Here is an 18,996-nt window from a genome sequence, read left to right on the forward strand (position 1 = left end):
TTCTTTATTTATAAATACATAGTTTCTGTATCATCTTACTTTGTTTTTGTATTGGTGGTACATTATTAATTTTTATTTCCCTTTTGTTGCATGCAATTCATTCAAGTAAGTCTTTGGTTTTAGGCCTTTGTTCATTAGTTTCATCAAACGATCAATTTGTTTTCACAAGCTGCTAGAATTAAAAGAAGATGGCAACTTCAGAAAGTGAGAGCAAGGGAAAGATCATTACTTGCAAAGGTAGGTAACTCACAACTTTTACGTCTCAATCATGTCTTTGTCTAACATGCACAAGCAAAAATGTCATGCATCACGCATGTCATATTTCATTTAATTTAGTGGTGTGATTTATTGATCCGATGATAGAAACTAACTTGTGTATGATGCAAGATATTTCTCGCTTGTGCATCATATAATTGGCCTCTCAATTCTTACATTAATCAATTTGCATTTGCAAAACTTTCTCACCTGCTTGAGCTTATTGAATCTTAACTAATTAATCATGATTAATTAATTATCATGTTATTGTATTAGCCTTTGTGGCAAATGCTCCAGGAGAACCCTTGGTAATGCAACAAATTCTTGTACAACCTCCTCAGAAAATGGAGGTTAGAATCAAGATCCTATATACTTCCATTTGTCACACTGATCTCAGTGGTTGGAAAGGCGAGGTAATCACAATTACACATTTATTTATATCTACATTTATATGCAAAGTCTCAGTTGTTTTCTTCATCGTTTTTCGTCAATCAAAGTCTGAACCTCAACGTGCTTTTCCTCGGATTTTTGGCCATGAAGCTTCCGGGTATGAATATTTTCACACCATGAATTTCCTTTCATTGGTGAAATACACCATTGCAGAGTTACATATCTCAATTGTTCACTGAAAATCATAATTAATTCGACTTAACCAAATCAACTTTAAAGTACAAACCTTAGGATAATACTTATTTTACTCAATTATTGAACATATTGTTTTTTGTAGGATTGTGGAGAGTGTAGGGGAAGGAGTGAAAGACTTAAACGAAAATGACAAAGTGGTGATAGTATTCAACGGGGAGTGTGGTGAGTGTAACTACTGCAAGTGTGAGAAAACCAACATGTGTGAGAAGTATGGTGTAAACCCAATGAAGAGACTAATGTGTGATGGTACAAGTAGATTCTCTACAATAGATGGCAAACTCATTTACCATTTCTTGAACTCTTCAACTTTCACGGAGTACACAGTGGTCGATTCAGGTTGTGCTCTTAAGCTCAACACTGAAGACATTCTTAGTCTCAAAAAACTCACCTTGCTTAGTTGTGGAGTTTCCACAGGTAAGTTACTCTCTCTTTTATTTTTAATATAGATTGTTTTATAGAAAAGTTTGTTTAATTTATTTTTGGTTTTCAAAACTAAAATAAATGCAGGAATTGGAGCTGCTTGGAATAATGCTAATGTGCATGCTGGTTCTTCTGTAGCAATCTTTGGTTTAGGTGCAATAGGGCTCGCTGTAAGATTCCTCATTTTCTGGTGCCATATAATGTAGATATTTTTTTATGTGTATGTTCATTTTTTTCTATGATTTTAACATAACATCTTTTTCTCCTCACAAGGACAATTTCACTGCATCAGGAATATTTTTTTATGTGTATGTTATTTCCTTGATAACTCTTTAAGACACTTGCTATACAAAGTTTAAACTTTATAGTATGATATCTTTAAATTGTTATCACAAACAAATCATGGTATTTTCATTTTGTTCATAATTATCTTCTCTGATCTTCTTCAATACCTAGTATATGAACCAAAACAAATTTATAAAATTCTTGGTAAGACCCTGAATTTATATTGAACTTTGGCCAGGTTGCACTAGGGGCGCAAGCCAGAGGTGCTTCAAAAATAATAGGTGTGGATGTCAACCCAGAGAAATTAACCATAGGTAACTTACTTTTTACGACTTTTGTTTTTGTGTTAACCCTTCGATTCTCAAGGGAAAGAGACTCTAGTAACTTACTTTTCAAGTCTTTTTTATTACAAGAGTTAAGGACTAGATATTATATTATGACTGCTTTACTCAAACTTCCTTCTTCCCTGATGTGACTTCATAATTTGCATTCTAATCTAACATGAAATGTATTTTCTTTGTACTCAGCCAAAGCAATGGGAATCACAGACTTCATAAATCCAAGGGATGAAGAGAAGCCTGTGGTTGAGGTTGGTGTTTTCTCTCCTCGCATTTCACAAAAGAATACATCATTTGCACATGCATGATAAAGTCATTTGCAGAAAATCAGAGAAATGACTGGAGGAGGTGTACACTACAGTTTTGAATGCACAGGAAATGTGAACGTTTTAAGGGATTCCTTCTTGTCCTGTCATGAGGTATATTATTTATATTGGTAATAAAAAAATAAAATAAAAAATAAAACTGTGCACTATCAAATTTTATGTCTAATTGTATAATGTAGGGTTGGGGATTGACTATACTATTGGGAATTCATGCATCACCAAAGTTACTTCCTCTCCACCCAATGGAGCTCTTTGATGGCCGCAAAATCGAAGGATCGGTCTTTGGAGGTTTCAAAGGCAAAAGTCAATTGCCTAATCTTGCCACAGAATGCATGAAAGGGGTAATGATCATCACTAGCAAAAACTCAAATTATGCGATGCGTTTTAGTGTCCAAGTAATTATATTCTTCTATTATTTTTAGGCGATAAAGTTGGATGATTTCATCACTCACGAACTTCCCTTTGACGAGATAAACAAAGCCTTCGATCTTTTGATTGCCGGGAAGTCACTGAGATGTCTTCTGACACTCTAAGAGAAGACGCTGCTTTTTCATTTAGATAGAGAGCACTCTCAAGTATTATGATATCTGAATTCTTTACTAGAAGTATATCTAAATATAAATATGTATAATAGTGTTCTTGAACAGTACTTACGCGGCATTATCTTACTGTGAAGTGTGCTACGACAGGCAAGAAATTAAAGTAGAAGTGTACTCGAGTTTGTTTATCTTATAGAGAATGCTTGGGACTGCTATTTCTTTTTCTTTATTTCTTTGCACCCTGTAAATATAAGCTTCTGTTGATCGGAGAGAGTAAATTAGCAACCATTATGACACCACTAGGTGTAAAAATGTAAAAATATAAAAATAGGAGTTACAGCATACAGGTTTTCATAATTTATCACCAAGTTAGATAAGTACAAATATCTCAGGAAAATTACAGCTAATGAAAAATTCATCAAAAGAAAATAGGACTTGCAGCATATGCCTAGCATAAGTATATATTCTACAAAATTCTTGGCCAGCACATACAGAAACATTGGCAGCTGGATGATTGTCATTACTGCTGGCCGATAAGCTAAAGTGATTCCCACAAAAAATAAATAGTTCTATACGGAGTATTGATTCGGGTAAAAATATTAGGAGCAAAATTGGCAAAAATAAGACGAAGTCAAAGTTCACTTTCATTGATTGTTGACGTTTTTTTGTTTGTTGCGATTTTCCTCTGTAATTGATTGAAATTCTTTCTCACTAGCTGCAATTATGCGCTTAACAATGTCATATGAGGTAAGCTTGATGCTGCAGAGAGAAGCAAGGGTGAGTATAGAAAACTAATGCCAAGAAAGCATAAAAATGTAGCAAAAAGCTAGCACAGTTGACAGGTGGGGTTTAGAATGGGAAAGGGGAGTTGTTTCCCACCATGGGAAAGTATTTTTTGACCATTAGATTAATCGAAGAACATAATCTAATAGTAATCTATCAACACTAGATTTTTTCATACTCTCTCACCACCATTCTCTCTCCTCCCTCCATCCTCACTCACCCACCACAACCACAAGCAGCATCAAACCCACCACCGTCCAATGAACACAAGTGGACTTTTTTCTTCTTCCATTGTCTATTAACTGGCATCATTTATTTTTAATTAATCCACTTTATTATTCATTGCATATTTTGCTCATAGATCCAAAACAAAACAAAAAATCATCTTCATAGATCCAAATCCATAAAGTTTGACTAACAAAACCACTGCCTAGGAAGGTTAACTTTATATTGATGTATCAAGACATCATTAGATGATGGTGTGAAACAGTTGATCAAATTTAAGCTATAAATACGAAGAAGGCCTTGAAGAAACGGAGAATAGCAGCATACTGAAGATGCAATGCCACGGTGGAGCTTGTAGAGGTGCACATGAGAACAACTCTAATCATTGCTTTGAGAACCCGATCCATTTTTTGAGAAGGAAGGCATAATTCGAAATATACTGATGTTATTACCATGAAGTGTTCCACTCTGTTCATACCGCACTTTGTTGTTTGGACGGTGGTGGGTTAATTTGATGCTGTGTTGCTTGTGGTTGTGGTGGGTGAGTGGGGATGGAGGGAGGAGAGAGAATGGTGGTGAAAGAGAGTATGAAAAAATCTAGTGTTGATAGTCTACTATAGTACTATTAGATTATGTTCTTCAATTAATCTAATGGTCAAAAAATACTTTCCCATGGTGGGAAACAACTCCCCTTTCCCATGCTAAACTCCAACCCAGTTGACATCATGATCTTATTTTTATAAACAATAGGAGAAAACAGGAACCTGCTGTTTGGTAGGGTTTTCAGAGCATTGGGCACAAATCCCCGATACAAACCAGCAACTCCATCCCGTGCCACAATACCTGCATCAACATAAGTCCTCTATAATAAACAATTCTCCCTTACAATAAAATAATTCAGATAGCTCCCTGTGTGTGTGTGTGTGGGTACAGATACTAATATCGTTATATTACAACCATGACTAGCATGGTTTTATTTATTTTGACAGGAAAAGAGCGTGAATTTAGAAACAATGTCGCAACACACGAGCCAGATTATTTAATACATTTGTTTTATATATTTCTTATGTTGAATAAATAACTGCATGCAAATTGAGTATGTGGCAATATAAATTTCTGACGCTAAAAAGTAAACCGGAGTAATCCTCACCTGCAAAAGCTTCTAATACTGTTGTATAAGGTGTACCCCTCAACTGCATTTGTCTTCGGACAGTGTCCAGAGGATAGCATGTAAGTGTGGCTAGAGATGCCGAAAGCACAGCAGTGAGTATAGATGTCTCAGTTCTCTTTTGATACTTCTCAGGCAATGACTTCTTTAATCTATCACCCATAAAAGGTAAGGATTCTCAATTTCAATGTTTAAGTCCATTGTCCCACAAATTACTAAAAAATACAAGATTATTAATGAACTTACAAGTCAAAAACACAAAAATTAACTGCAATGTAAGGAGCTATTGCAATAAGAGAAGGACCAAGGCCTTTGTAGAAAGATGCAAATCCTTCCTCCCTTAGCATGCACAAGGCAACCTGGAAAAACCACAAAATGGTACTGAGCCTCCTATCAGGTACATCTTCACGAACAAAGATCTTGCTTAAATGCCAAATCAGTTCAATCATACCTCTGACATGGTTCGATAACCCGGTTCAACAGCTAATCGTAATCTCAGAACATCTAACGGGTAAGTTATCTACAAGGATATAAAAGAATAAAAATAAAAAATAAGATACATGGAAGCAAGATGTAGAGGAAAGAAAAGATTGTTTTAAATAAAAGAAATTCTTAATATGTATTAACTATATTATGTAAAATTATTAAAATACCTATAATATTAAACACCGTAAGAAGCAAACCTATGAAACAACAAAAGCAAAAGGACTTCTGATTATTTACTTACAAAAGTGGATGTCATGCCAGCAAAAGCACCTGCTGAAAGTCTTGCCACAACAGATAGCTCACCATTCTGTCCCGTGAATAATTTCTGTAAATCAAAAAATAGAACTTCAAACATGAACAGGTAATATTTACTACTAGAACTTCTAAAAAGTAGTTAGGGGTTACCTTATAAAGTTCATAAGCAAAAAGCTGAACGGCACTATAAGGTATAACTCGAATCACCTGTAACATTAAAAAAGAAGCTCTAAAATGAAAACACTAGTCAATGTTTATACGGAAACATAAATCAAGAAATACAAATACATTTTTTTCCTAATTGTACTGACCTGAGGGAGGTTTCCCTTCCAGTAACCTCTAATCCCTTCTTCCTTTCCTATAACTGTTATGGCCTGTATTTTATTTTCATGTAATCGAAGAAAATTTAAAAACGTTTCATCAGAGAGCTTCGTACATCCAAGAAGGGAATAAGTCAAGATCATCAAGCAAAGAGATGGGAGAGGCCAATAAACTGAAACTATTAATTAATATGTGATGTCCGAATACAAATCCTTACAAACAGGAAGTATTTGAACGAAAGTAACACTCTACTGCTACTAGTAAGCTGGCTGTTTTTTATATACAGCTTAGCTAACTTCCCTTCTACAAGATGGCTACAATTACAAACCAGCACCATCGAGATAAAATAGTCTAACTCTAACCAAGTCCGTAAATACCAATTACTAACCAGCAACATGAAGATAAATCTGTAAAGCATTTATAAACACAACTGCAATAAAACCACTTTTTCTACAGTCAACTGAAGAAAAAAAATGTATTTTCATGCTAATATATACAAATACAATATTAGTTGAAACAACGGAGTCTACCAAGAAGGTTTGTAGCTTCAAATCCATTCTTAGCTACATCACCTTTAATTTATTTTTCTTGTTCAATTTTTTTTTTCTTCAATATTGTTAAATATAAAAACCATCAATGTTTTACCCAAACATTTAAGCTTTCGGGATAAGTGTTATGGCCTGTATTCAGAAAAATTTGTGGCTTGCACTGTCCACACTTCAAACCCAGCGAGTTTTCATGTGAGGATAAATGCTAGAAATAAAAGCATTCATGTGCGGATGTGTCTTCACCTAACAGCTTAATTTTTGGGGATGTTAGGTCATGAAAAAGCTGGCAGTTGAATGGAAGGACCACCCTTATAATTAAGAATTCCATCATTTAATAATATGACAGCACTCTCCTCGTTGAGATGGATGATACGATTCAAAGAGACAAGGACCTATTCTTGCAGCCTGTTGTTATTGTTATTCCAATCAATTCAGAAAAGCCTACTTTTTGACATCAATGAAATTGGACAAGAATCATAAACTCATCCCTATCATTCCGAGATTATCAACTAATAACTTTTTTATTTCAACCCATATAAATCATTGAGATATTAGTTAACTTGTAGTGGTAAATAGCAGCCCAGGTAGTAGCATAATACTTGTTCATATGACAATATTATCTATGGTAAGAGGAAAGTACAAAGCAGAATATCATTATAATATTACATATCAATCAAGTGATCAACTTACACACCTACAACATACTCGTAAACATTTGGATTGGTACAAAAGGAAGATTAAATTATAAAACCAATCAACACTTAAAAGTTAGGAAGGAAACAACGAAAAGGATCAAATATTACCTCAACGAAACTTATTGCCTTCTTAGCACTTTCTTGCCCAACCCGCACACCATGAGTCTGCAAATACATTGTGTGACAGTAAGTTTTTGTATTTCATAAATTAAAATTGTCACTACAACATTATGATTATTAGACTGTTCACTTTATTTAGTATTTTCATTTTCAGTTGACATTTTATCATCTAAAAGGATAAAAAAAAACAAAAAAAAAAACATCTTATTTCATTTTATTTCCTATTTCCAATCAGTGTTGTCAAGTAACAGCTAAAGGTTAGTGGAAATTTGAACAAACAACCCATTGTGAATTTGTCAATTTGGTAGGATCTTACGATCCGTGTTACGGTCTCATGATTTACGATTTTTCTACACTCAAACGATCTCAGGTGGGATCCCAAATTTGACAACCATGTTGGCAACATTGTTTCCAACATTGAGCATTCCTTTGTCAAAAACAGGTTAAAACAACCTACCTCATTTTCAAGGTTCAATTAATAATTTAACTACAAAACATCTCTGTAACATTTTGAACATAAGCTTTTGAAAACGCACAAAAATTAAGCCAATCCAAACATGGACTTTGCTAAGAGTCCCTCTCACATTGGATGAAATAAGGCCTATAGAAAATGTGTTAAGTACAATCAAAATTCTAAAATGGTTTTAGAGCCTATGAAATATTCGTTGGGCCACTTTGGTAACACTCCAGATCTTTAGTCCTGAGCATGAGGGGGTGTGATAAGAGTTCTAAACTCGCAATTTAAAACATAAGCTTTTACAAACACACAAAAATTAAGCTGATCCAAACATGCACTTAGTTAGGAGTCCCACATTAAATGAGGTAAAACCCGAAGAAAATGTATTTATAAGTGGGGACATTTCTCACCTTAATAACCGGTTTTTATAAGGTTGAGTTAAACTCAACCAAAATTCTAAGATGGTATCAGAGTCTATCGAAGATCCGTTGAGTCACTCTGGCCACGCTCCATATGTTTAGAGCCTATCGAAGATTCACAATTTAGAATTCATTTTTTAAACTCCATCTAAACGCTGCGTTTGGTCTATCGTTTCAGTTACAATTTGTAGTTTAGTTATAGTTTATGATTCAGAAGTTACAGTTACAAATTTGGGTTAGTTAGTTAGTTACCATTAGAATACTTGCAAGGAATAAAATAAATAAAAAATATTTAAAAATGCGTTATGAGCACCTGCATGAGGAGCTTGATACGGTCGAGCGGAGCAGTGAACGTCTTAGCAGCAGCGCCGGCGAATGCTCCGGCGGCGAAGAGAGCGGCATCTCTAGGAACAAACGCTAATGCAGCGAGTGGGTGTTTGAGAAGCTGAGACGGCGTCGGAGCGAAATGGTTGTGAATTTTGGCTTCTGCGACGGAGATAGAGGCGAATTTGGTGTCTACGGTGGTGGAGAAGAAGATGAGTGTGGCGTTATGGCGGAGAGGGGAATAGGAATTGGGTGAAACGACGTCGCATTTGAGGTTGGGGATTTTGCGCCATGAGATTATGGCGGTTTCGTCGTTGAAGGACATTTTGAAGAGAGGAGATAAGGCGCTGAGGAAGGAGAAGGATGGCGCGTTTCAAAAACTCTCCCACGAACGAATGCCACAACTGTTTCTTAGTTGTCACTCAGATTTATTCGTGTAAAATTTTAAAAAAAAATTGTTTTTTTTTACACTCTCATGTTTTTATTTTGACAATGTTAACCGTTCCCCCGAGGGCATTGGTTAAGGAAACAAATAGATAGCATTTGGGTGAAATAGAGTTTGGTGACATTGGACAATCACAATGTCACCCAACTCTATGTCACTCAAATGTTATCCGGCAACAAATATAGATATATGATATTGAAATTTGTGCAGTCAACTAATTAAATATCTAAAAAAATATTACTTTTAATTTAAAACTTTTTTTTTTTATCCTTAACTAGTTCTCCAGAGACACCGATTAACATGATCTTTTTTCTTTTTTTATGGTAAACAATAGCTTAACATTTCATAAAACCGAGAATATTACAACCAGCTAGTGTTGACATTGGAGGGACATTCCCCAAAAATCTTAAAGATTCAATACAAGAGAAATAGCCTACTAGATCATGATTCGCAATACACATAAACTTTGTAGACAAATATGATAAATTCAACCATAATTTACAACCTAACAATCCCTTCATCAACATCTTCCATCTTCTAAAAAAGACAAAGGAGACGTGAGAATCCAAAGTATTTTTTCCTATCCAGTTACGAATCATTTTTTTGGCTTCATCATACACATTTCGACTATATTTGGTCTCGGATTTTTTCACTTTGTCACTCTGGACAGGAATCAACCGATAAAAGGCAAAGGGGTTGAATCTGGATTCATCCTCATAAATGGCAACAAAACTTGTGTGATAGCTGCAAACAAATCTCAGTTGAGGTCAATGCTTAAATCCAACTAAACTTAAAGGAAAGACACAAAACACAGAAAAACATTAAAAATGCACAAAAACAACAACAAACCCACAAAAGATAGAGCAGAAACTGAGCAACATTAACCAAACCCATTTGAGAATCACCCATGGAGGTTTTGGCGGTGGACGACTCAAAGATGAAATTGGAGGAAGGAGGGTTATCCGAACTTCATTTGGAGGCTTCCGTGGATGCCTTTGGAGCCTGAGCATCAACGACGGGCGGGGAACCAAAATCAGCTTTTGAATAGATGGTGGTAGCAGATCCAGGGAACCAACGCAGGAGATCTGCTGAACATGAGGTGGTGGCTCCGATGGAGGGCGTTCGATTGAGACAGAGAGCATGGTATTGTGGATCTCGGTTGGTGACAGCAAGAGCATGGTCTTGTGGATCTGGGTTAGTGACAACAAGAGGGGTGATGGTTGTGATGTGTAAGGTGACGTCAAGTAACAAAGGGAGCTTTCACAGGGGAGGGGGAGCCACTATTGCAGAGGGGAAACAACCCTCCATTGCAGAGGGGGAAGGTCTCCAATAAAATGGAGGAGCAACACATAGTTGTAATAAAAATCCTAGAGAGAAGGCAGAGCCTCTGTCTCTAACTTTTCCATACCATGTGATATTAAGGTATTGACATTTTTACACTCTCATTTAATATTAGCTAAACTGCACTTTTCGTGCCCTAAGTTTCAAAATGTTGTGATTTTGGCCCCTATTAAATAAATGGCAAAAATGACCCCATGTTTAGGGAAACATGCTCTTTTGACCCCTAACATAAAGGAAATATGATCTTTTGACCCCTTATCTTCTCATAAATTTGCGATTATGACCCGTGTTTTGGGACACATGGCGTCCTCTTAGCAACTTTGGGATAAAAGGGGCCAAAATTGTCATTTTTTAATAAGGGACCAAAATCGCAACATTTTAAAACTTAGGGGGCGAAAAGTACAGTTTAGCCTTTAATATTTTAAGTCATTATTTCTTAGTTTCTTACATTTAAAACATTTTTAATCTTTTGCTAAAAAAAAAACATTTTAAATCTAATCAAAGCACACACAAACCAGGAATTACTTACACTCCTCCGTTAAGTCGAACCAAGACTCTTGTTTTTTTTAACTAAACTATATCATTCAAATTGATATTTGAAAGAATCGAACATGAAACATTGAGGAGGAACACACCCTATGAATATAGTATAAATAAGGTCAATTCCTTAATGTATTTTTGTCTTGATGGGAATAATTTTTTTATTAATATTTTATTTATAAAAAACATAAATATATTCAAAGTCCACCAAAACTAATCAAAGAATGTTAAGGACACTCTCTTTTTAGCACTAATTTCAACACTTATTTTTTTATTGGGTGAAACTATTGTATGAGCCACCATTTTGAATGGAAGTCATTTCCAAAGTGTGAGACCCATCATAATTTAAGCCAATAAAAAAGTGAGTGTTGCAGAGAGTGTTGCTAGCACTACTCAAACTAAAATCGTCTAAAGTCTCACCTTAATGTATTTTTTGTGCTTTTCGTATTAAAGATGTTTTAGTTTGATAGAGAAACCAAATATTCATTCAAGGTTTTGGTGGAAATTCGCGCCGGTTGTATTTTTGGCACCGTTGTTCGATAACAGGAGTAAAAGATTATATAGTTGGAAGAGTAAAAATCTTTTAATGGATGGTCGTCTTGTTCTTCTCAAATATGTCTTGCGTCTCTTATAGTTTATTTGTTTTCCTTTTCCAAGCTCCCACAAGAAGGATATTCACAATTGTTTTCAAATGATTTGGATGACTTTCATTTAGATTATTTGGAAGGAGCAGAATCTCATGAATTTTCTTAATAAAGAGTTGTCTTTTGCTCAGATTGTTGATAGAGAAAAACTTCATTCATGGCGGTCTAAGGTGTACATGTCTAGTTTAGCTTTTGATCTCCATGCTTGGTTGAGTAACGTGTCACTTTGTATTAGTTATTTTAACGGGTAATGTTGCTTGTTGGCTTTTAAATCTTCTTTTCCTTTAAAGTTATTTCTTGTAAACTATGACCTTGTTTTGATAGCTTAGAAGACACATCTTATACTTAAATCGGTATCATCACTTTCTTCTTTATTTTATTCCATTTGGCTTTTTATAAAAAAAAATAAAAATTGTGAAGTGTTATTATCTCATTCTATTCCCTTTTATAGTCCCTTACTCAATGCTCTCTTTCCTTTCTATCTAATCTAAATTCCTATAATTGCTAAACCAAACATATATTTTTTCTTTGTTTAAAAATCAAACAAACTTTTACATGAGTTGTTTATGACAGTATAATTGTCCAAACCAGCAAATTGTGTGTGTAGAGGAGTATGGACGATGACTAGGACTTAGTGGGTGACAAGTGAGATCCACTAGCCCATAGATTTAGGTGGAGGTGTGAGTGATAAAGTGAAAATTGGATCCTTATAATGTGAGTAAATTAACCCGAGGGAGAGGGAATGAGAGATCAACATGACAGAATTTCAGAAAAAGTATAAAAACAAATGTAAATTTAACTTTAGAATACCAACAGGATACAGTAGTAGTATTGTGCTCTACTAATACAAACATGCATCAAAAGATCAACATAAAATATGAATATGTTATTTAATTTTAAATGTTTAATAGATTATAGATGAATGCACTTCATCGACAGAACCTTTACAATTTGCAACTTACCTAGAAATTTCTATTTACATAAACACTTAAACTTGATACACTTCGGAACTGTAGGCTTAATACAAAAATAAGGTGGACAATCAGAGTTCTGGCGGCATTCGGGCTTACGTACGGCTCCCGTTACAACAAGAAGTAGTGAAATAAATAGGATAGTAATATATACAAACTTGGGAATTGTATTCATATTTTTCTCATTAACTTGTAATAAGATTGAAAATTACTTGTTCATTCTATATGTAAAGACATTAATGTTAGTTTATATCAATCGAAATCATTTTTGAAATCAGAATATAAAATATCTCTTTATTATATTCATGCGTTATATTGTCCTTTGCTCATTCAATTGATCACTTGATTATTATTTTAAATAAAACATCTCTTACCTTAACAATCCATTATTCAATTATTTTTTGTCAATAAAGTTAATTTCATTACCCCCCTCCCTCAGTCTTTCATGGTAGATAAGGTCAAAAATAATGTTGAAGGAAGATGAGTTAGTTGTGGGAATAATTTAAAATGAGGCCATTAATTAGCATATAAATAATGAAAACTGTATTATGTATCACACATTAGTACATTAGGGGTGTGGGGGACCGATCCATTGCAGGTTGTTTAAAATTTAGTTTAGTACTCATTTAATGTTGTACTTTATAGTCGAGTATATATATCTCAAAAGATCAGTCGACCAATACATCGCCAAAATAAACAAGATTAAAAATAACAAGGGTCATGTTAACTTGTGCCTTTAAGGCACATGTTAAAGATTCTATAAATTTTAAATATTTATTACAAAACATTAATTTACAATTTCTAAAAGAATAAATTGACAATTTTTTAGATAAAATTTTCACTTTAGATTTCTTAATATGTGTCTTAAAGGCACATGTTAACTTGTGAATTGTGATGACATTAATCTAATCATATTGTATCTTAAGTATCGGTATGTTCCTCGGATAATTATGGATGAAGGTAGTATTTATTTATCATAGTAGATGTTTTGATGACAACAAAAGTAAATGAAAAATAAGTGTATTGTAATCTCAATTATTACAAGATAGTTATTCAAGTTTAGCATCTTGTGTATCGAAGACATGAAAATAAGTGTCTGATGAATCAAATGTTTATATCTCAAGCTCATCATCTATATCAAGTGGTAGAGTTTTCTATTCCAAAACTGAGTCTTTGTTCCTCTGCACCATGATCAAAATAATAATGATAAACAACTAAAAGTGAACTATAAACATCATGTAAAGGAGCCTCCAAATATTTGTTGAACTGGTCCATGTACAAAAACACACAGATTAAATCACCTCCTTGTTGGACATATCCCCTCTCAAAACAAACAACTTTCCATTGACTGAAATTCCATTTGTAGCTTAGAGAAATCTTGCAGGATTGGACCAAAAGTGTTTAGCCATTGAATTCTCATAATTAAATCACCATAATCCAAGTGAACAACCATTACGCCATATTTCGAAACAAGTGGTTTTGGTTTTCCAAGCAATCCTGGTTTCCAATGACATGCATCTAGCACTTACAAGACATCCTGGTTTCCAATGACATGAACATTTTTAAGTATTTGGTCAAGAAGTAGACTACTTACAAGACATTAGTTATCCTCAATTCGCTGCAGAACAACACCGAAAGCCTCCAAATTGTCGAGATGATTCAAAGTCTATCTTAATACTCTATGACAAATAAAGCTAGTTAAAATTCAAATGTAGAGGAGTAAATCAGCACCTCATGCAAAGCTAAAATGAAATTATGCAGAGAAAGGATAGAACTGCCTCAAGAAATTAATCATCAGAGTGAATGAATAAATAATCATAACTTACAATATCTAATATCAGGAAAACTATAACAAAATAGTACAAAATCAAATGTGAATTGTTAACATAAATCAGAGATATTATGTTTAGAGTTAGTGAGTGTTGGTTAGAATTATAAGATCGATTTTTGGAGGGAGACCTTATGCCCTCAACATCAAGGAGCCCCTATCTGTTCTTTTTCTTATCAACTTGAGTTCATCACTAATTTGGGCTAAAGAGATCTAAATTGGTTCAGATGTCAGACCAAGAAATACCATGATCAGAAGTCTAAGTTTTAGGGAAAAACTGCACGGTTCTACGTGGCCGATTACACTGATGAAGTTGCCTTGATCAGTGTCACAATATTAAGCAATAACTTTGGTTAAAGTCTTTGACCATGGAGGTTATAACTCGTAAGAAATATGAATGTGTGATTTATTAATATATTTAATAGAAATCATATCCAAAGCACACTCAAAAGAGGTTAGCCATCACAATTAGAAATAAAGAATGCAAAGCATTGCACTTCATTGGTTGAACAGTGAAACCTGCGAATGAATTGATGGAAATCGATCGAGATCGAATTTGATGAATTGAAAGACTGATTTAAGTGTCGTTGGTCTGTTCCTTTTATACCACTTCATTGGTTTTTTTTTTTTATAAGTTTGTTGCGCTTTTTACTTTTATCACACGTCAAAAATACATTAATACCTCCTACGAATGTTTGCGGTGCGGTTTAATTCAGTTTTAAAGCTAAAAATCATCTGAATCACAAGATGAATAAGCATGCGGTTTGGTTTGGTTTGATTCGATTAACTTTTAAACTAAAATCCAAACCAAACCAATGCGGTTTGGAACTGATCGAGTGATGCGGTTTTTTTAGACAAATAATTTTTTTTGTTTTCAACGTTAAAATCAAAGTAAAAAGTTAAAACAAAACATATTTTCAACAATGTTTTGAATTTCAACTAACATTGAAATTTTATTTCCATCCAACAATATTTCCAACTACGTAGAACAAATTAAAACATAAATACATTTTTGATAAAAAAAAAAAAAAAAGTAAAGAAGAAACTTAACAAGAGAAAAAAAAATGTCATTTTATTAAAATTTTCATTTAATTTCTATGAGTATTGGCCTAGATGATATATTTAATTAATGTTTTTCTTATATTGCAGTTTGGTTTGGTAGGTAAAACCAAAACCGCAAATCGATGTGGTTGAGTAAAAAAAAAGATTTGAATACATCCTAACCAAATGCGGTTTTTTGCGGTTTGGATTGGTTTGGTTTACAATTTTTCTTTTGATTGGTTCGGTTTTGAACTCCCCTAATACCTCCAACGCCTAATACATGCTTGATAACTGCTGCTCGCTAGCAACGACAATTAACTTTGTATCAACTGAAGTTAAGAATCGCTGTCTCAACGTTAGATAACTGCTGTTGATTTCTGGTAAGCAGGCAGAACAACAATTCTTGACCATTTTCATTCATTCACATGTCATAGAAAAATCAATTCATTCATTCAATCATTTTCAAAAGGCTTAAATATGTAAAACGTCCCTGTAATTTCGCGTGTTTTTGCAAATCGTCCCTGTATCTTTTTTTGTTTCAAAATCATCCTTGTAAGTTACTAGCCGTTTGCAATTCGTCCCTCCCGTTACAAAAACGTTGTGGTGGCAGACGAAGACACACGTGGCGAAGTGTGAGTTGGCAAAAGCTTGCTTATGTGTCAAGAGAGATGATGAGTGGTTAGAAAGGAGGGACCAAAACCAAAAACGCAAAATTGCAGAGGGATGAAATTAAAAAAAACGTACATTTTGTTCATTCCTCTCCCTCTATTTTTTCTTCTTCATCTTCAACCCCAATTAAAACTCTACCATCTTAAGCATGAACATATTTTAGTCTGCAAGTACCAAGCATCACTCACATGTTAAACCACAACAGGAACAGAAATAAACCCATTTTTCCCATTTAGTGTTAAACCCAAACCCAAAAATTCATAAATCCTCAAACAAGACAGATCCAAAAGCACCCTTTTGTTCATGCAACAACTCAAAAATTCAACACATACACGTTTTAATTCATCGAAAAGGGTACTCGATTCAACAAGAAAAAGCAAATTTTGGAGGAGAAACTTGAAAGGAGAAATTGTGAGTAAGTGAGTTAACTAGAGATGGGTGAAAAGGAACCGTTTACTTGCAAGATTCGAGAATGTCCCACAAATTATTGACCCCCATTGTTGTAATGGAGAATGAGTGATTGTTCTACAGGTTTGAGAGGGATAATTTCATAGTATCAAATCTCAAACGCTTGATCCAAAAATACACCTAGATGTGCAATGTTTCTTCTTCTCCTTTCCTTCCATGATTCTTTTTCTTGTTTCAATAGAAAAGAAAGAAAAAGAAGTAGATATTTGCAATTCGTTCAGCCATGTTTCTGTTGGTGATTCCCCATGTTACTTCTCTTTTTGAACGCATTCAACAACACACTCAGCTCACCCTTCTTTTCTATTCTTCACATGAAATCAATGAATTCAAGTGGTATCATGAGCCTTTACCTAGTGTGAAGTGTTCTTGATTTTGGGGAGAAAAACTAAGAATATGTTGATGCACTCTTATCATCAAAAATCCAACACATACACATTTTTAACTGGGGTTGGAGATGAAGAAGAAAAAATAGAGGGAGAGGAATGAACTAAATTTACTTTTTTTTTTTTATAATTTCATCCCTCTGCAATTTTGCGCTTTTGGTTTTGGTCCCTCCTTTCTAGCCATTCATCATCTCTCCTGACACATAAGCAAGCTTTTGCCAACTCACACTTCACCATGTGTGTCTCCGTCTGCCACCACAACGTTTTTGTAACGAGAGTTAACGGGAGGGATGAATTGCAAACGATTGGCAACTTACAAGGATGATTTTGAAACAAAAAAAGATACAGGGACGATTTGCAAAAACACGCGAAATTACAGGGACGTTTTACATATTAAAGCCTTTCCAAAATTAATTCTAATTAAAAATACGCAAAATCAAAATCAATTCTCCCAAAATCATTCAAATGTCATAGAAAAATACGCAAATGTCTTGGTAATGTCATTAATTTATGAGACATGTTGCTTTTTCGTGCACTTTTTCAACTTGTCCCTGTTGAATTCGTCTCTGAAACATGTGTCTATGGATCGCAGGAGTCAACATGCTCACAGAGAAAAGCAATCATTATGTTGACCAAATAATATGTTTATCTTTCTTTGGGGCCCCTTTTATGTTGACCTTTTTTAGTGGTAGACACATAGAGGTTGTCTCTGGTAAAACAAACTATTGAAATTGTTCTTTCATATGCATCTTCATGTTGTAATCAACCTCATTGAATTAGACCTAAAATGTTTAAAAAACTGTTAGTTGGAATGTTGTAGAAAACTAGGAAAAATGCATTATGTTCTGGTTTTGGAACATTTTGGATTATATAATCGGAAACTTCAAGACACAGTTCAAAAAACATAGCCTGAAATGTGTCAAACATCCAACTTCCATGCAGACCAAGTACGTCTGCATGGGGCGTGAAAATAAATATTTTGGTTTATATAAGCTGAAATGCACCAGTACCAGAACAGAATGCAGAAAATAGAAATTCAACCAAACACCGTTATATATATATATATATATATATATATATATATATATATATATATATATATATATAGGCCCGGCCCTGAGGGGGTACAAACAGCTCAACAGAGTTGGGCCTCCCTCAGTCATGGGCCTCAATTTTTTTTTAATACCCACTAGTACTACTGCCCTCCAATTTTTTTTTTAATACCCCTTGTTTTAGCCTTTTAGGCCTATTAGAATTAGGTCCTCTTGCTTTTGGTGTTAGGTGGGGGTTCCTCATGTATACGGTAGTCATTTTCACCTTTGGGTGTACCGCCACCTTATATTTATCTTTTAAAAAAAATATAAATAGATCATTGCTTTTTTTTTTAAAAAATACGTTTTGATTTTATCACTGGCCTCTTTTCATTTCCAGAGCCGAGCCTCCGAATTCTTAGGGACGGCCCTGTATATATATATATATATATACTTGAAGCAAATCTCATTCTAGTAAAAGAGAGATGTCTCTCTTTCTATCCTTAGGATCACCTTTATACTCGAACCACAACCTCTTCCAGTGAGTATGAATTTCATCCAAACCTAGGGTGGTGTTGTTCCTTATCTTCTTAGCAATCGTACATGCACACAGTAATCCATATGTGATGAAAATTAAGCAACCACATTTAAACTTATTTGAACCACACTCAACTGTCCAGTCAGCTTTGTCTACGAGATAATGCAAATCGTTCCTTGATATCTTTCTAATCAACTTAGACCACAATAATTTTCCTTTGAACCTATGTTTAAGCATGATCATGCTCGTCTAGAACAATGTGTGTATCTGAGTATATTGTAACTCTAACATGTTGTGAACAGATTTCCAGTTTGTACTTAAATTACTCATACTACTAATCAGATACTTTTTTAACCGGCTGTGTGCAAATTCAGCTATGTTTGTTGTAGTATTTCTCATATGCATGACTTGATTGACCCAAAACTTCCCAACTTTCTCCTTCACGAGACTTGAAATTGTAGTTTCAACATATTCCAAAAACATAGGAA

General features: G+C 34.3%; 2 protein-coding genes and 1 long non-coding RNA gene across 3 annotated transcripts; 1 reads left to right on the plus strand and 2 right to left on the minus strand.

Moving 5' to 3' along the window:
- The first annotated feature begins 98 nt into the window (after positions 1 to 98).
- LOC11416936 (alcohol dehydrogenase-like 3) lies at positions 99 to 2,989 on the plus strand. Its single transcript, XM_003623251.3, has 10 exons — positions 99 to 237; positions 532 to 668; positions 753 to 802; positions 983 to 1,314; positions 1,408 to 1,490; positions 1,844 to 1,919; positions 2,133 to 2,194; positions 2,267 to 2,362; positions 2,449 to 2,610; positions 2,692 to 2,989. The coding sequence occupies exons 1-10, from the start codon at positions 189 to 191 to the stop codon at positions 2,800 to 2,802; spliced, it is 1,158 nt and encodes a 385-aa protein (XP_003623299.1). The 5' UTR covers positions 99 to 188; the 3' UTR covers positions 2,803 to 2,989.
- A 153-nt stretch (positions 2,990 to 3,142) lies between these two features.
- On the minus strand, positions 3,143 to 9,028 carry LOC11416679 (thylakoid ADP,ATP carrier protein, chloroplastic). Its single transcript, XM_003623252.4, has 10 exons — positions 8,599 to 9,028; positions 7,398 to 7,454; positions 6,037 to 6,099; positions 5,876 to 5,932; positions 5,712 to 5,795; positions 5,436 to 5,504; positions 5,231 to 5,343; positions 4,967 to 5,136; positions 4,581 to 4,659; positions 3,143 to 3,567 (listed from the first exon to the last, which is right to left on the minus strand). The coding sequence occupies exons 1-10, from the start codon at positions 8,932 to 8,934 to the stop codon at positions 3,453 to 3,455; spliced, it is 1,143 nt and encodes a 380-aa protein (XP_003623300.2). The 5' UTR covers positions 8,935 to 9,028; the 3' UTR covers positions 3,143 to 3,452.
- A 4,526-nt stretch (positions 9,029 to 13,554) lies between these two features.
- LOC112416817 (uncharacterized) lies at positions 13,555 to 14,960 on the minus strand. The gene is made up of 2 exons (XR_003007333.2): positions 14,898 to 14,960; positions 13,555 to 14,229 (listed from the first exon to the last, which is right to left on the minus strand). It is a non-coding gene; the product is annotated as an uncharacterized lncRNA (long non-coding RNA).
- Positions 14,961 to 18,996: the final 4,036 nt, after the last annotated feature.

Source organism: Medicago truncatula, chromosome 7, assembly GCF_003473485.1.
Source record: "Medicago truncatula cultivar Jemalong A17 chromosome 7, MtrunA17r5.0-ANR, whole genome shotgun sequence".
NCBI classification, from domain to species: domain Eukaryota; kingdom Viridiplantae; phylum Streptophyta; class Magnoliopsida; order Fabales; family Fabaceae; genus Medicago; species Medicago truncatula.

Coding starts and splice junctions, on each gene's coding strand:
- LOC11416936 (XM_003623251.3), top strand. CDS start 189: ATGGCAACTTCAGAAAGTGAGAGCAAGGGAAAGATCATTACTTGCAAA. Junction 803..982: donor TTTGGCCATGAAGCTTCCGG/GTATGAATATTT, acceptor TGTTTTTTGTAG/GATTGTGGAGAGTGTAGGGG. Junction 2,611..2,691: donor CCACAGAATGCATGAAAGGG/GTAATGATCATC, acceptor TATTATTTTTAG/GCGATAAAGTTGGATGATTT.
- LOC11416679 (XM_003623252.4), bottom strand. CDS start 8,934: ATGTCCTTCAACGACGAAACCGCCATAATCTCATGGCGCAAAATCCCC. Junction 5,344..5,435: donor GTTATCGAACCATGTCAGAG/GTATGATTGAAC, acceptor TGGTTTTTCCAG/GTTGCCTTGTGCATGCTAAG. Junction 3,568..4,580: donor AAAACCCTACCAAACAGCAG/GTTCCTGTTTTC, acceptor TTCTCTCTGCAG/CATCAAGCTTACCTCATATG.